Genomic DNA, 15,155 nt, shown 5'->3' on the forward strand with positions numbered 1-15,155 from the left:
TGACTTTGAGCAAATATACTGTGAAAACGAAACCAATTATATATATCATAACACAGAACATATATCAAAGAAACAACTATCTGACTATGTTCAGTAAAACTCCCAGCTGTATTTCATCACTGTATAAAGTGTTTTTGTTCTGTTTTTCACAAATTTGTTACCTGATTCTTTTTACCCCATAGGCGAGGTAAATTGGGACGGTCAGGGGCCAACAGGTGCAATGTTATATTTTAATTTCGAAGGAGTTTTACATAATAATAGCTACTTTATTCAACCAATGCAAAATATAAATTTTATTTTTTGGTGCTTTTTTGCAGAGTTAACACTACTGTAAATAACCCTGATCTAGTATTTTGTCAGAAATATTCATTAGCAGAGTTGAAATAACTATTTATATCATATATCTCTTTAAAAAATTGCCTTTTTTACATCTTTGTCAGGGTAAAGGTTTAGTTTGACCTATTTACTCTACCCAGGTGTAAGCTTTTATAGAGGTTATATAAAAAAGCCTACAAAACAATTAAATAACGTATACATAAAAATTATATTAAGATCTCATAAACTAAACAACAGTACTCACGCCCAAAAAACTAAAAACTATAATAAATAGTTTTGTTACGGATTTTCAAACATTTCCGTTTTTCTCACGATAACAACGTCATAAGAATCAAGGTGGTGGACATTTTTTCCTTCTACTTACAAATATTGTGGTTAAAATATTCTTAACTTTACTGGTTTCTGAGATATCGGTGGTGGACTTTTCTACCCGCGGACGTTTATATATATATATATATATATATATATATATATATATATATATATATATAATATATACTAACAAAGTGTAATAATTCAGTAAAATACATACTTTTTTTAAAGTTTATTTTACATCCATACGTTTCAGTTATAATACTTGCCTTCATTCAAAGAAAAAAAAATAGTTAATCTTAGTTAGTGTTTAAGCATGAGTTTAGAATCACAATATAAATAAATATATATATATATATATATATATATATATATATATAATCAATTCAGGAAATTTCTCTTTGAAAGACGGGTGTGACCTATATACGGATTTATTGACTTGTAAGCACATTTCCATGTCATATAACTTCAAAAATCCTAAGAATTGAATATAGTAGGCAATACGATTGTAAAAGTTACTATAATAATCTAGAAGAAATAACATAATTCTAATTTAGATTTATACGTAAAATAAATTAAATTCTTCTTAATTGAGAAGATGCGAAAATATTAATATGGTTCGAGAAGAAGCTATGCTTATGTATGACTAAAGTGTAAATATTACTAGATAGTGAATTTATGCTATTTTCCGAAAATATTTGTCATTATATTACGATTTTTTTTAATATTGTCATCGACTAAAAGTGTATATAGATCTTATAATTTTACTGGGAGTTTTATAATTTTCGATCTTGTAATGTTACTGGAGACTTCATAAAATGACAAGAGTTCTAGTTTGATATTTAAAATATATTTTTGTTATTTTTAGTTTTATGCACTATCATCATCTATGTCAATCTTGTCAGAATATAGAAATGTATGGAACCTTATATTTAGCAAAAGCTCTATCAAAATCGAATACATATGTAGTTATTAAACATTTATTTTTCACTTCATAATAGCCATTTTTAGTTATGTTGTGAGTTTTGTATTAATTCATGCAAGTTTGTACTTACAATCAGTAGTTTATCGCGAAATATGTATTTACAATATAAAAATACGAACCACATGTATAGAAATTATATTTATTTTTAATAATATGCATGATATTGTCATATCTATGCTGGTCCGTTATTTTTGACAGGTAATATAAAATTAATTTATCATACAATTTTGGTTTGCATTATTATTATCGACTTACTTTAAATTTTATATATCTTATTTTGTTTCCACACGGTTGTGGAAATATTTTTACTTGATTCAGTAGAAAAATAATTATAGCAACTATTAATCAATCAGTGGATCTCAATATAAAGTAATTAAAAATAAAACTGTTACAACAATCCCTTAACGTCGTTGGTATATTTTTTAAATGTACCAACATAATTATGTTAATTTTCTTTACCAATTGGTTATCGATGATTAAGGTTTACATTTTGGCTGTTTTATTAATGTTTGCTTAGCATTCGAATAATTTAAAAAGTTCAGCAAATTACTTTAGCGAAACTAATATTTGTTTTTTTATTGACTTTGTATATACGTACGTTAGTCATATACATTTTATAAGTTATCTTCACACTTTTATTTTATTTGATTGTATATAATTGTATAGTGCACCATATATCCTTTTCTTTGTCAATAATTTTATAAAATTAGTTGAGAGGGAAATGTTTTGGTTTACTATCTCTCTCCATAGTTTTTGCCTATCCTTCTCCCATTTTTTGCACTTCATAATGGCGTGCTCAGCATCCGCCCTAGTCGCTCCACCCAAGCAATAGCAATTAGGATCAGCATTGATCCCAATTCTACTCAGGTGAAACGGAGTGTATGTATGGTTAAATCTTAGTCTACATATTGTGTTAACTAATATTGAAATATCACTGAAGATTTGCGCATATAGCTCTAAATAGAGTACTTTCATTTTGTTCTAAAACAGATTTCGGCGGACGGTTATTTCTACACTTATCAAGTTTTATTCTTCGTCAGTTATAGATATACGACTATACATCTTTACGTAAACAATATTACGATTTTGTCTCTGGTTCGTTACTAGAGACATATGTATACAGTTCTGGATTTACAGTAGGGGCAATCGGGGCTACTGCCCAGGGCGGCAAATTTTGGGGGGCGGCAAAATTTGGATAGTGAGAAAAAATTCTATTTAATATAATCAACTTTTTTTAACAACATTTTTTATTTCAAGAAATATAATTAACAAAACATAATACGATTTCAATGCAAAATTTGGGTTGGAATAAACGTTAACTAAAATTTATTATTTTGGCTTGCCTCTCTCTCCGAACGTAAATTATCAAACTGGTTAATAAGTTATCAAATTTGGCAATTTGGCTAATATAAAGATCCGTAAACAAGCTGAAAGTATAAGAAAAATATGTTCTTCAGTTCGAGCCCTCTTAAAATGACGTATTTGTGCACTTCCAAGCTTATAGCGTCGAAAAAAAAATTAAACTAGTGACTCATGGCATTGTGCCTTAAGACAAATTACTGAAACATTCCGTACTGAAAATTACATTTTATAAAGAGCTTTAAATTTTATTGAAAAAAGAAAAAAAACTTCTAAAACACATTTTTTGTGTTTTGAAATTTTTCGAAAATTATGAACTTTTTGCAAAGCAATCGAGCTGCGTAGCTGTTTCAGAGAAGAAATATCGAAACTCAATTACCATTTTTCGTAATTGCCTGTACCAAAAGCTAATCAGCACGTCTCCCCATCAATACAAATCTAATATTTTTTAATTATTCAAGTCGATTTCGAGAACACAGATCAACCGATTTATATTCAATTCCTATTGATAAAGAGACGTGCTGATTAGTTATTGGTCAAGGCAGGTCAAACTGTTCTGAAGATACGAGACAAAATGCCAAAAATGATAATTCAGTTTTTGAGAAAAAAGCGTCCAATAACATTCAAAAAAATTTACAGAATAAATAACTGCTTAAATTTGTGGGGGGCAGGTTCAGCGGTTTCGATGATCCAATAAAAAAATTTAAAAAAGAAACATTTGGCAGACAAAAGTAATCATAAGACATAGGCACATTAAATTATCAGATATTTTAAAGATATTATAATAATAAGTATAAATTTTGTTTACATTTATATAAGTTCTGTAACATTGTTTATCCGTTAGACTGCGACGCGGCGCTTACGCGCTTCTATATTTTGTCCCAGGCAGCTGAAGCAGCGCGATTGCTTTAAAAAAAAGTTCGAAAGTTCGTAAAATTTCAGGGATGAGGCGGCATTTTTGTCAGCGCCCCGGGGTCAAATTTCTAAATCCGGCCCTGTATGTGTATATGTATTCTATTCTATTACTATTCCCAGGAATCTGCCAATCGCAACCGAGTGGACGTCGCCGAATCGGTGCGCTTGGACGAGGGAGTTTTCCCTGTCCCCGGCGTGGATGATTCGGGCGACACTGAAGGCGCTTTGCAGATCGGGCCCGTAGCGGCGAACGTCGATCTCAAGACGGATGCTGGGAAACAACTTGTATCGAGGCCTAATGATACAACTGTTATGCAGACTCGAGACCAGGGCTTGCGCTACAATGCTGTAATACCTGATGCCTCACTAAGGTAATAACGAGGAACATGATATAACAGCAACATATTAGTTATCACATGTTATTTTGTCTCCGTATAACTGATATCACACGGTTTATTATCATCGTATCATCTGTTTTCTACCAATATTATATTTCATGTTTCAAAACTCTTTCAGTGTGTGATGAAATTATTTACTTTTCACATGAGTTCGTTTATCATGATAACTTTGAAATTAATTTTCTATTTTTATTAATTGTAAGGTCCTTTTTAATTTAGTAGAGTTTAAAATATATAGATTTTGCATACGTTCATTATTTATTAAAAATGTATAATACTAATAATTCAAATATTTAAAACTCCTTTTTGAGTGAGCGGATAACGACCTGATTAGAATGATTCGAAAAACATTTTTCTTGTTTTGACTGTGTGAGGAGATTATTAGTTCTCAAGGAAGGCAGGCCCTGCGGTTTCGGAGATATGGAGAAAACAATTCCAAAAATAGGCATTTGATGGTCATAAATTATTACAAGAAATATGTAAATCATATTATTAACGATAAAATCGAATATTTACACATACCAGGAAGTTCATACAAGTTATATTATAAAATTATGAAGAATTAATATTTTTCTGAAAATATACTTTTTAAATAGCAAGGCTTTAGATTCTTTCTAAATATAGATTGATTAATAATCTTCTATATTTATAAAAATAAGTCGGGTTTTCCTTCCTGACGAAATAACTCCAGAACGCACGAACCGATTTCGACAATTTTGCATTTGTTGGAAAGGCCTCGGGCTCCGCAAGGTTTATAGCTAAGAAAATTAGTTGTGCATGGCATCGTGCCTTAATGCAAGCTGCTGGAACTTCACGCATCGTAATTAAAAATTCGAGTAATGACATTAGTGAGAATTATCAGAATTATGCTTGGTTAAGTCAACGAGCAATTCTTGCCGCAAAGAATAATGATGTACACGCACTGAATTTCACCATTCAATCAAAAATTTCTGGCGATTTGGTGACATGCCATTGATTCCGACTGAATTTCCGTTTGACTTCAAACGATTGCAATTTCCAGTTCGCCTTGCGTTCGCAATAACGAGTCGCAAGGCCAATCGCTTAGTGTTTGCGGGATAAATTTCAAATAGATTATTTAGAAAATCATTGTTTTTCACATGGGCAATTATACGTTGCCTGTTCACGAGTTGGAAAACCATCCGCTTTGTTTGTGTTAACGTCAGACCAAAAAACAAAAAATGTGGTTTACCAAAGAGCACTTCAATCAAACAGATAATTTGCGGATTCACTTTCATTTACTTAGAGAAGTTCAACTAAAAAACACTTCATTTTTGTAATCGAAATAAATTCATTACTGTTGTATAATAAAATCAAATTTTTCCTTTTCAAATATAAAACAAACAAAAAATTTCTTCATCTTTCTCACGAAACCATCTGGTGGCGAAACGGAGTTTGTCGAGTTTGCTAGTATTATTTAAAAGTATTTATCGGGATCTTAAAATGGAATGTAAGCTAATAAAGTTTTAACCGGAAATGATATATTATTTTATCTAAAGCTTCAGATTTTTAAAGTAATTGAATCAAATAAATAGATTGTTTAAATCAACTTGATTAGTTCTTTATAAATATATATTGAAATAAGGGCTTTAACTGCAATTAATAATATAAATCATCACACTATTAATATGATTATATTGAATAGATGCGATTTGTGATTATTATGTTTTGCGTATGTGCCAAAATGTTTAATACATATGTAACAATATTTATTATTTTTATTTATTGTTTTTGTTTACTTTTGATTTTTTATGTCCCCGACTAAATATTGTTACACAACAGTTACAAAAGTTATAACCATAGTGAAGTATTAAAAAAAAATACTGGAAATTACTGGCTGTGTTGTTATTTTTAACGTGAAGTAATTGCACAATCTTTAAGTGTAATTGCTATTATTGTATGAAAGTTAAAGCTTAAATAAGAATAAAAAATGTGAGTAATTAAATGACGCATATCAGATTTAAACATATCAGCTTTAACATTTATTTAAAAAAATGAATAGTTATAGATATTTGTTAAATGTAGCAACTAAATTTGATATTGATCGATTACCATGTCTACAGCTAAATGTTTACAGCTTAAGGAAATATATCATTAAATGTTGATTATGCAAGTAAATAATTCGAATGTAAAACGTGTATCTTTAAATTCAACTAATACATTGATAAGTTTTTGATATTAAATACTAATTAATTAATTGCATGCATATATTTTAATATACAGTAAGCTGCTATTATGATATGGCTTTGATCGATGTGAGTGGCTTTGTAGTTGGTTTTAGTATCTAACATTGCGCTGAATAATAGATATTATTTTAATTCAATACGTGGCGTTTCAAAAGACAACTAAATTTGTGTTTATGATGCTGTGCCTGAAAGTAAATTGGCTGAAATTTAAGTGTGATAAACAAATGTAAGATCATCGTCAAATGTGTGACGAGTAAAATTTGTAAGCCAAAGTAAATATTGATACGAAACCAATAAAATACTTAAAAAATATAAATTCATATGTTTTTTAAACTTTTTTCGTATTTTCGAAAAGCTTTCTTGAAAACCAATATGGGCACTTCATGCAGTCGTATGAAAAGAATATTTCGTATAATCCTATTAGGTTTATTTGTTTTATTACATACACTTCGTATGCAGAGTCTTATCAATGATTAGGGTGATTAAATATCAAATACATTTACAATTTCTTTAGATCCAATAAATTTATTCAATATAGAATATAATTAAATTGAATGCTGCTACATAAATCATTGATGTATGTTATAGGTCCACCTTATGCGGTCCCTACCATCGCATAAAAAAATAGTCAATATGTCGTACGAAGTGGTTTATTATATGCAAAAATTAATAAATATTGTGAATATTAATTTTTGATCGATTTCTTTTATACGGTCCCAAAAAACGCACAAAATTATTAAAATATGAAAAGTTTTTTTATTTTTATTATCAATTATTAATTATTATAAAGGTAATTATCATTACTTTAAATATAAAAAATGAAATAAATTTTTGTAATGTTTGCTACTGAATAATTTACGCCGCTGCTCTAATATAGCTTTTGTTTTTTTATAATATGCAAGGAAAATGGTTTTTATAAAAATATGATCTAACTGTATTTTATGGCTTATAATATTATGTCTACATTATAAGATACAATTTCAAAATTAACATGTTTAATATGTTCCTAAATAAATTTTGAATCACACTATAACGTTTCAATCGTAACAGTTTTGAAACGGATGTATTCAACGTGTAATATTAAATGTGATTTTGAAATTAATTTGCCAATTATATTTTAATAAAAAGTTATAACAATTTTTGTATTTGCTGGTATATATTTTATTTAATCCTTTGGTTAAGAAAGTTTATGTAAAGTTATCAAAATATCTTAATAATGTTTTCTTTTGAATTTTGCTGAACATATGCAGATAATAGCTTTGACTGTTGAGAAATTTTAAAATTTATTATTTCTTTTTTTGCTTTCAGCAATCCAAAGGCTACAGTGTTGAGCGAATGTTCAGAATGCAGCACAACTATCACATCAGCACAGGAACAGCCGGAGCAGATTCAAAATATTACTGAAAATACTGCATCGACAGTCACTGAAGTTAACAATGTTGAAATTTTATCTGCAGAGAACAACACATCTGAAAACATCACCAGAATAGATGATATAGGGCTAATTCAAGAGGAATCGACTGAAGAAGTATTATCGAGATCTTCTTTGACTGTGCAGGTTAAAATAATATAGTTTATACAAGAGTAATTTATGTCTTGTATTTTTTTACTTTATATTGATTCTTTTCAATATATGCAGTACATACAATAATAAAATTTTATTTCAAATAATTACAATAAAATTACAATTTATTATATCTTACAATTTATATTAAAAGAAATGAGGTTTGTTTCATTTAAGAGACATGTAGAAGGATATTTTTTCACAATTTTGAAAATCTCTTCTGAAAGTATTTTCGGACCATTAAACTTTTAAATTGAAGAAGAGGAGCCCTGTTTATCAAACTTATTTATTTATTTCAAGTTGGCGACGTTATTGATTAATTTTAGTTATTGGGGCCGTTTGCTGTGCCAGCAAATTTTATGTTTGAGTTGCTTAATATTGCATAGTTGTTTGAAATATCACTTGTTGTTTTAAATTCTTTATCAATAAACAATTTATATACCATTTTAATCATATGAAAAGCAGCTTAAATTGATGTTTCCTTTAATTAATTATTAATATATATATATATATATATATATATATATATATATAAATCATTTGACTTTAAAAGTCGGGCGTTACATCAATAAAAAATAGTATGAAAATTTTTAGAAATTTATTTATAATTCATTTGTTTCAGCTAGCATCTTAGCCTTCATTCATTGGCAATCAATTTAACTATAAAAATTAAAACTAAAGAAATAATATGTAAGGAATTTCATGGAAAAACAATAATAATAATAAAAAAAAACTTACTTACTTTTTTACTTAGAAATATTTTCTACATTTTGGGAAATATTATGATAATATATGAAGCAAAAATCATTTTCTTAAGCAAATTCTTCGAGTTTTCCACTTTATATATGTTTATGATCGTCAATCTTTTTTTTGTTGGTCTGTCATTGTTATTCTTGTTGCTAGTTGTATGTATTTAATGTAATCATGTTAAAGATTGAATATGTTTTTAGGAAAGACGAGAGCCGCTGGGAAAGAGTTTAGGGCATGCAGTGGTCAGTGATGCTGAATCGGAGTCGGGCATGGATCCTGGTGCCATTGCTGGAATTTCTCTCGGTGTGCTCGCGATCGCTACGTTGGCTTCGGCAGCCAGCTTCGTCTTGTATCGCACGAGGTATTTGAACAACCCACAAACCCTGAGCGACAAATGCAGTAATCCCGATTCCAGTGGATACATTGATGACAGCACGATGCGGGTAATTTATCCTCATATTACTTTATAACTTATGTTTCTGAAATTAACTACGTCGCCGGATATTTATATTCAAGTCATACTGAATTATTGTTTAGCGACAAAATTTAGAAAGCATGTGTATGTCAATGCAAATTTTGCCTTTGAGAAAATGCCAATTTTCTCAAATACGGCTGTATTGATTTTAAAAGTTCAAAAGCTATTTGAAAAACTTTATAATAACTCAAAATTATTATGCTTTAAATTCTATATAATAAATAGTTTTTGAAATAAAATTTGAACTGTTCGAACATTCTTTAAAGGTTGTAAACAGATAGGTATATGGCGATCAAACCATTTTGCAATTAATAGATGAAACATTTTTTTAGCAATTTTCAAAAAATTGTCTATTTAGTTTTAAATGAAAATTACATGTATTCAACTGTTAAAAACTTTTAAACTTTGATAATTTAATAAATTAGGAATTTATTAAATTTTATGTTATATTATATATATATATATATATATATATATATATATATATATATATGTATATATTATATTATTTATATATATATATATATGTGTGTGTGTGTGTGCTTAGCATGTGTTGATGATTATGCATAACTAATTGTTTTTATTATTTCAGGAAAATTCAGAAGAAATGTACAGTCTTGACAATGATTCCTTCCTCAATTCACTGGAGGCAATGACTATTCAAAATTACTGGACTGATAGTGTCAAACATACTAAATTGTAATGTGGCAAATTTATATTTAAGATTAACTTTATAATTTATAATTTTAACTACTTAAAAAGTACATTACATTATTTTATTAGAAACTATTGATATGTCACCCGAAATGCTGATAAAATATGATTGTACTTGAGTGTGTTCTCATACATAATTAGTTTGAGAGCATGTATTATATTTTCTTGAATGGTTGTGATATAGTTTTCAAAGATATGGCTTAAAATTTTTGTTAATTTTATGTTGTGATTTAGTTGTACTTAATAAAGCATTTTTATTTTTATTTATAACAGATACCCAAAGTTTATTTGACTACTGTAAAATCTTCAATATTATAGAAGGGCAATTTTCTATTTTTTAATTTAAATAGAGTATTATAGAACAATATATATTTATAAATTGAAAAAATGGTTAAACCATGAAATTCTGACAGTATTATAAATGTTGTAAATCTATTTTGATGTATTTTAGATTTATATAAATCAAAATATGTTTTAAAGTATATTGGATTAATGGTAGTTTAGGCAGATTAATAATTAATTGGAAGATCCAAATACATTTCACAATTATATCATATCTAGTTATAATACACATATTGAAACAAATTTACATGTTCTATTATTACTATTATGTTATTCGATCTGGCAATTGTGAGATCAAAAAAAAGTTTTTTATGATTAACAAAAGAATTAATTTATTTAAAATTATAGGTTATTATATATATATATATATATATATATATATATATATATATTCGTAATTATATAAATTTACATATATATATAAATTTTGTAAGTGTTTATGAAACATGATGAAATAACAAATGCATATATGCGCCTAGCTAGTATTCCACAATTCTGTTTTCAACACAGAAACCCAGAGCAGGTAATAGCATAGGACTTTAACTTCATATCATCATTTTTAGAATTACTATGTTAAAAATTATTGTCGACGAAATCCAATTTTGTGTGTACACGTTTGATAGTAAAATATCATGTCTAATTGAATCACACTTTAATTTTAATAACTCATTATTATTGTGGCATTAAGAAATAATAAATCATCAATCTATTGAGTGAAATATTTCTAGACTAATATTGTCGAGAAGTGTTTAACATATCAAATCTTATATGAACATTTAATTTTTTTGTGTATTGTAACAACAGTTTTCTCAAATTATATATTTATTTACAGCTTTTTATAATTTATGTAATAAGGTACAAAACATATCTGGGTATGACAAATCTAATAAATCATATTTCTACAGACCGCACATGCATTGAAGATTGGATTTGAGTATAGTGCCAGTTGTTCAGCTCGACAAGCCTTTTTTGTATTTGAGATACAGTGCATTAGATATTTTAGTTACATAAATAAAAAAGTATAAATTTATCATCTCAAGACATAACTATAGTTTTTTTTCATATTTATTGTTTAATTACAAAATAATTTTTATTTTTAGTTGTATTCCTACTTGCTGAATGATGGATAACAGAAAAAATAATTTCAAGTTGGTTGCAAAAATCTTAGAAATATATTTCAAGATCGAAAGAAATATGTAAAGTATATATTAAGATTAAAAATTGAGAAGATAATATAAATAATAAGATTTTCAAATTATAGGTGATATATATATTTAGTTATTATTTGCACACAGGCATCGTGATATGTAGAACGTTAATTTAAAAAGAAACGGCGTAATTTTGATTAATTACTTTTATTTGAAATGAGCGCCATCCCACGATCGTGACAGTGGCTGCAACTGTCAATTATGAATTATGACCAATGACATTTGATCTATCTGTTGCTATCACTCGTTATTTGAATGAGTTGTTTCAACTAAAATAAATAATAATTTAAGAAATATTTTTGATAATGGTGCGTGCATGGTATATGGATGACGAAGAAACTGATCAGCGTTTGGAACATCACAAAACTCCACCGGAATATGTGGATATGGCAGATGTTTTTGATAGAACTGGTGTTGAATATTACAAGGTTAATTTCAATGTCATTTTACATTATTCACAAATCTTATAATAATCAATATATTATTATGCCATCATGACAAAGTTACATTTCCAAAGCAGTAGGTATTGAGGGGTTTATATTTTATCTCACTAAAGTAGTACATTTAATTTGGCTTATTAGTATTGTTACTTTCATATAAGTTAATTGTTTGTCTCTTTAAATATGGATATGTAGTTTTGTTAGTTTTTGCAAAGCTTCCTCTAGTTTTTAATTCCAATAAAACATCTGAAGTCTAATTTAATTAAGCATTATTTGCTGAGAGTAATCATTCTACTTTAAACTCGACATGATCATGTAAATTCAAACTTTAGAATGCATTTACTGATATTTTAATCAATATTCAAATTCTATTCAAGATTAAGTGTGAGTCAGCTAAGTATTTTTATGTTTTAAGAGATCTCGGTATTAAATTTCTCATATATCTAAATCTAAGATATTTACTTTTTTACTTCACTTAATGATAAAATGAGTTTTGCTGCTAAATGTACTTGGGAATTCATAACTAAACCTTTCAACTTTTAATCATATTTTTTATTTTTAAGTCATCCTTTCCTAGAAGTAAATCACATACTAGTCTAAAAATACATACTAAATTTATTGTATGGAGTTAATTTTTATTGCTTTACAAATAATGATGAATTTTAATTAAAATGCTTCTTCAACGTTAGCCTACTTTTACTTACTTACTACAACTTTTTACTTAATTTTTGATGAAATTAAAATATCAAAAACATCAGAAATGAGTCACTCACTTTTGGGCAGTTATTTCAAGTATTTCTATTAGAATTTTTACGTCATTTAATAGAGTATACTTACGCAGTTTTTATTATTCTTGAATATAATAGAAAAATCTTTATGAGTATCAAGGTCATTGATCTCCTTATATGTTTTAGATGTCAAAATTTGATTACTTTTGAAACTATCATATGAACTTTCTCTCATACTTTTTCTTGTAAAGTATCTAATCTCCTTCACCTCTTTGTAGATAGATCACTTACATTACCAGACCGATGAAGTTTTATTGAAGCTAAAATCAGATAGAAATTATACTTATGAAGATGACATTACTTGTTCTCCTGAATGTTTAAAGAATTATGAAACAACATTGAAAAGCTTTTTTAAAGAACATTTGCATACCGATGAAGAGATTAGACTGGTTTTAGAAGGATCTGGATATTTTGATGTACGAGATAAAAGTGATAAATGGATAAGAATTAATGTTGTGGCTGGTGACATGATAATAATTCCCAGTGGGATCTATCATAGATTTACCATGGATATGAAGGTAGTTTATGAAATAAGAAATTTTCCTATAATAAATAAAACATATATATACATATATAAATTTAAATTATATTTTGGGGATCAATTCTGCCGCATAGCAGACCAATGTTATGGCAAAGCTATGTTATGAAAAACTTGCCATACAAATTCCTCCTAAAAACCACACAAATGTCAAAAGAATGATGGTAGATAACAGGGTCTTTTTGACTCAGCTTCATAACATACAAGTTACATTGCAGTTTTTGTGTAAAACGCCTGAATGCACAGCAAATACATGATAATCTGACAGTATTCAGTATAATTCAGTAGCATAATGTATGGAAGCTGGACCGTAACATGGCCTTGCCATAACATTTGTCTGTTATGCGGCAGAATCGGTTTCTTAATCAAAGGATTAGTGGCAATTATGTGGGCATAGGTTGATATTTGAAATAGCTGAAGCAATTTGTGTAAAACATATTTTATATTTACAATATGCTTTATTTTAATAAAGCATATTGCTTTAACATTCCATACATTTTTACTTTTTTTTTCACTGTGTGATTGAATAGATATATATTCTTTATTTTATTTGTAAAAGAGTAGATAGATGATGAAGAACAATTCTGTGATTCTTTTGGTTCTTCATTTTTCATATGCAATAAATTCATAATGAAGAGTGTTAACTCTCATTTTCTCATTTTAGAATTACATAAGAGCAAAAAGATATTTTGTGGGTGAACCTGTTTGGGTACCATACAATAGGCCTGCAGATGACATGGAGTGTCGAAAACAATATCTTCAGAAGCTAAATGCTGCTGCTTTTTGATAAAATAACAAAATACTATTGAAGTCTCTCTTATTACCTTTTTTAAATATACATTTGTGAATAGTTACTTTATAAAAATTAATATATATATATAAAAATGTTACAACTGAAATATAGTTATCTTTATACATTTTATGAATAATGAATTGTTTTTCTTGCATTCAAAATTTTTAATCAGGACTCAGTTTAACAGCATACATAGATAATTTTTTTTAACTTCTTACTAAACAAAGATTAATTGCATAATAATTTGCAGAAAATTAAAGTTCAATTAATGTTGTTTGGATGAAGTTGGTGATAGCAATTTCTGAAAACTGTGAATGTGAATAAATCCACATTGGAAGTATTTATCATAAACTGGAAAGAATGTATTAGATGTTTTTATCATTTAAAAGGTTTTGTTAATTGAGCAGGGACTTAATTTTTTCTTTTTATTTGTTATAATGCTATGCTATTTAAATATGTATATTATATGTAATAATGTAGACATACTTATTTTTAACTTTCCAGAGAACAATTGTTTGTTTTTATTAAAAAACCAGTTTGCAAATGCTATGTATATTCGAAGTCAGTTTGAATCATTCGGCACACAAGTTGGTAGATGCATGGCTATGTGAATATAAATTTTGACTTTTAACAAAGTTTTCGACGGCTGCGTTGATTTGAAAGATATAAATGCCATTTCATAAATCTCGAAGACTAGTGTTGATTAAATCGGCAAGTTGATCAGTGGAATTGCTTATTATAATTAAAAGCATATTTTGTTTTTTTATAAGTATGAAAGTTTGAAACTATTTAGTAGTTGCCACTGCTTATGATACATTTCAAGGAAATTTTTGCATCCAAATTCTTCATAATTAATAGATGAAATCTAATTTTTTACACATTTCATCTTTATTCGTGTATGGAATTCTTTTTGATATTGCAAGATATTTGTGCAATTACATTATGGAAAAATGTTGCTTACACCTAATTATCATATTAATAGCTGTTCTAGGCATAGCATATTATTGTAGAATATGATTAAGTTGTATGAATAT

The 15,155-nt window shown here is 27.6% G+C and overlaps 2 protein-coding genes across 2 annotated transcripts; both read left to right on the plus strand.

The window, feature by feature from the left end:
- Positions 1 to 4,027: 4,027 nt before the first annotated feature.
- Positions 4,028 to 10,096, plus strand: LOC113362912 (the record flags this gene model as incomplete). The annotated part of the gene is made up of 4 exons (XM_026605411.1): positions 4,028 to 4,278; positions 7,818 to 8,067; positions 9,024 to 9,266; positions 9,891 to 10,096. Coding segments are annotated over 4 exons (855 nt in total), but the record flags the coding sequence as incomplete, so codon positions are not given.
- Positions 10,097 to 11,811: 1,715 nt separating this feature from the next.
- LOC113362901 (1,2-dihydroxy-3-keto-5-methylthiopentene dioxygenase-like) lies at positions 11,812 to 14,130 on the plus strand. Its single transcript, XM_026605400.1, has 3 exons — positions 11,812 to 11,990; positions 13,009 to 13,308; positions 13,993 to 14,130. The coding sequence occupies exons 1-3, from the start codon at positions 11,868 to 11,870 to the stop codon at positions 14,113 to 14,115; spliced, it is 546 nt and encodes a 181-aa protein (XP_026461185.1). The 5' UTR covers positions 11,812 to 11,867; the 3' UTR covers positions 14,116 to 14,130.
- Positions 14,131 to 15,155: the final 1,025 nt, after the last annotated feature.

The sequence above is a fragment of the Ctenocephalides felis genome, unplaced genomic scaffold (assembly GCF_003426905.1).
Source record: "Ctenocephalides felis isolate EL2017-DRISC unplaced genomic scaffold, ASM342690v1 CF-g0.4_SCAFFOLD_00238, whole genome shotgun sequence".
Classification (NCBI taxonomy): domain Eukaryota; kingdom Metazoa; phylum Arthropoda; class Insecta; order Siphonaptera; family Pulicidae; genus Ctenocephalides; species Ctenocephalides felis.

Coding starts and splice junctions, on each gene's coding strand:
- LOC113362901 (XM_026605400.1), top strand. CDS start 11,868: ATGGTGCGTGCATGGTATATGGATGACGAAGAAACTGATCAGCGTTTG. Junction 11,991..13,008: donor CTGGTGTTGAATATTACAAG/GTTAATTTCAAT, acceptor ACCTCTTTGTAG/ATAGATCACTTACATTACCA. Junction 13,309..13,992: donor GATTTACCATGGATATGAAG/GTAGTTTATGAA, acceptor TTCTCATTTTAG/AATTACATAAGAGCAAAAAG.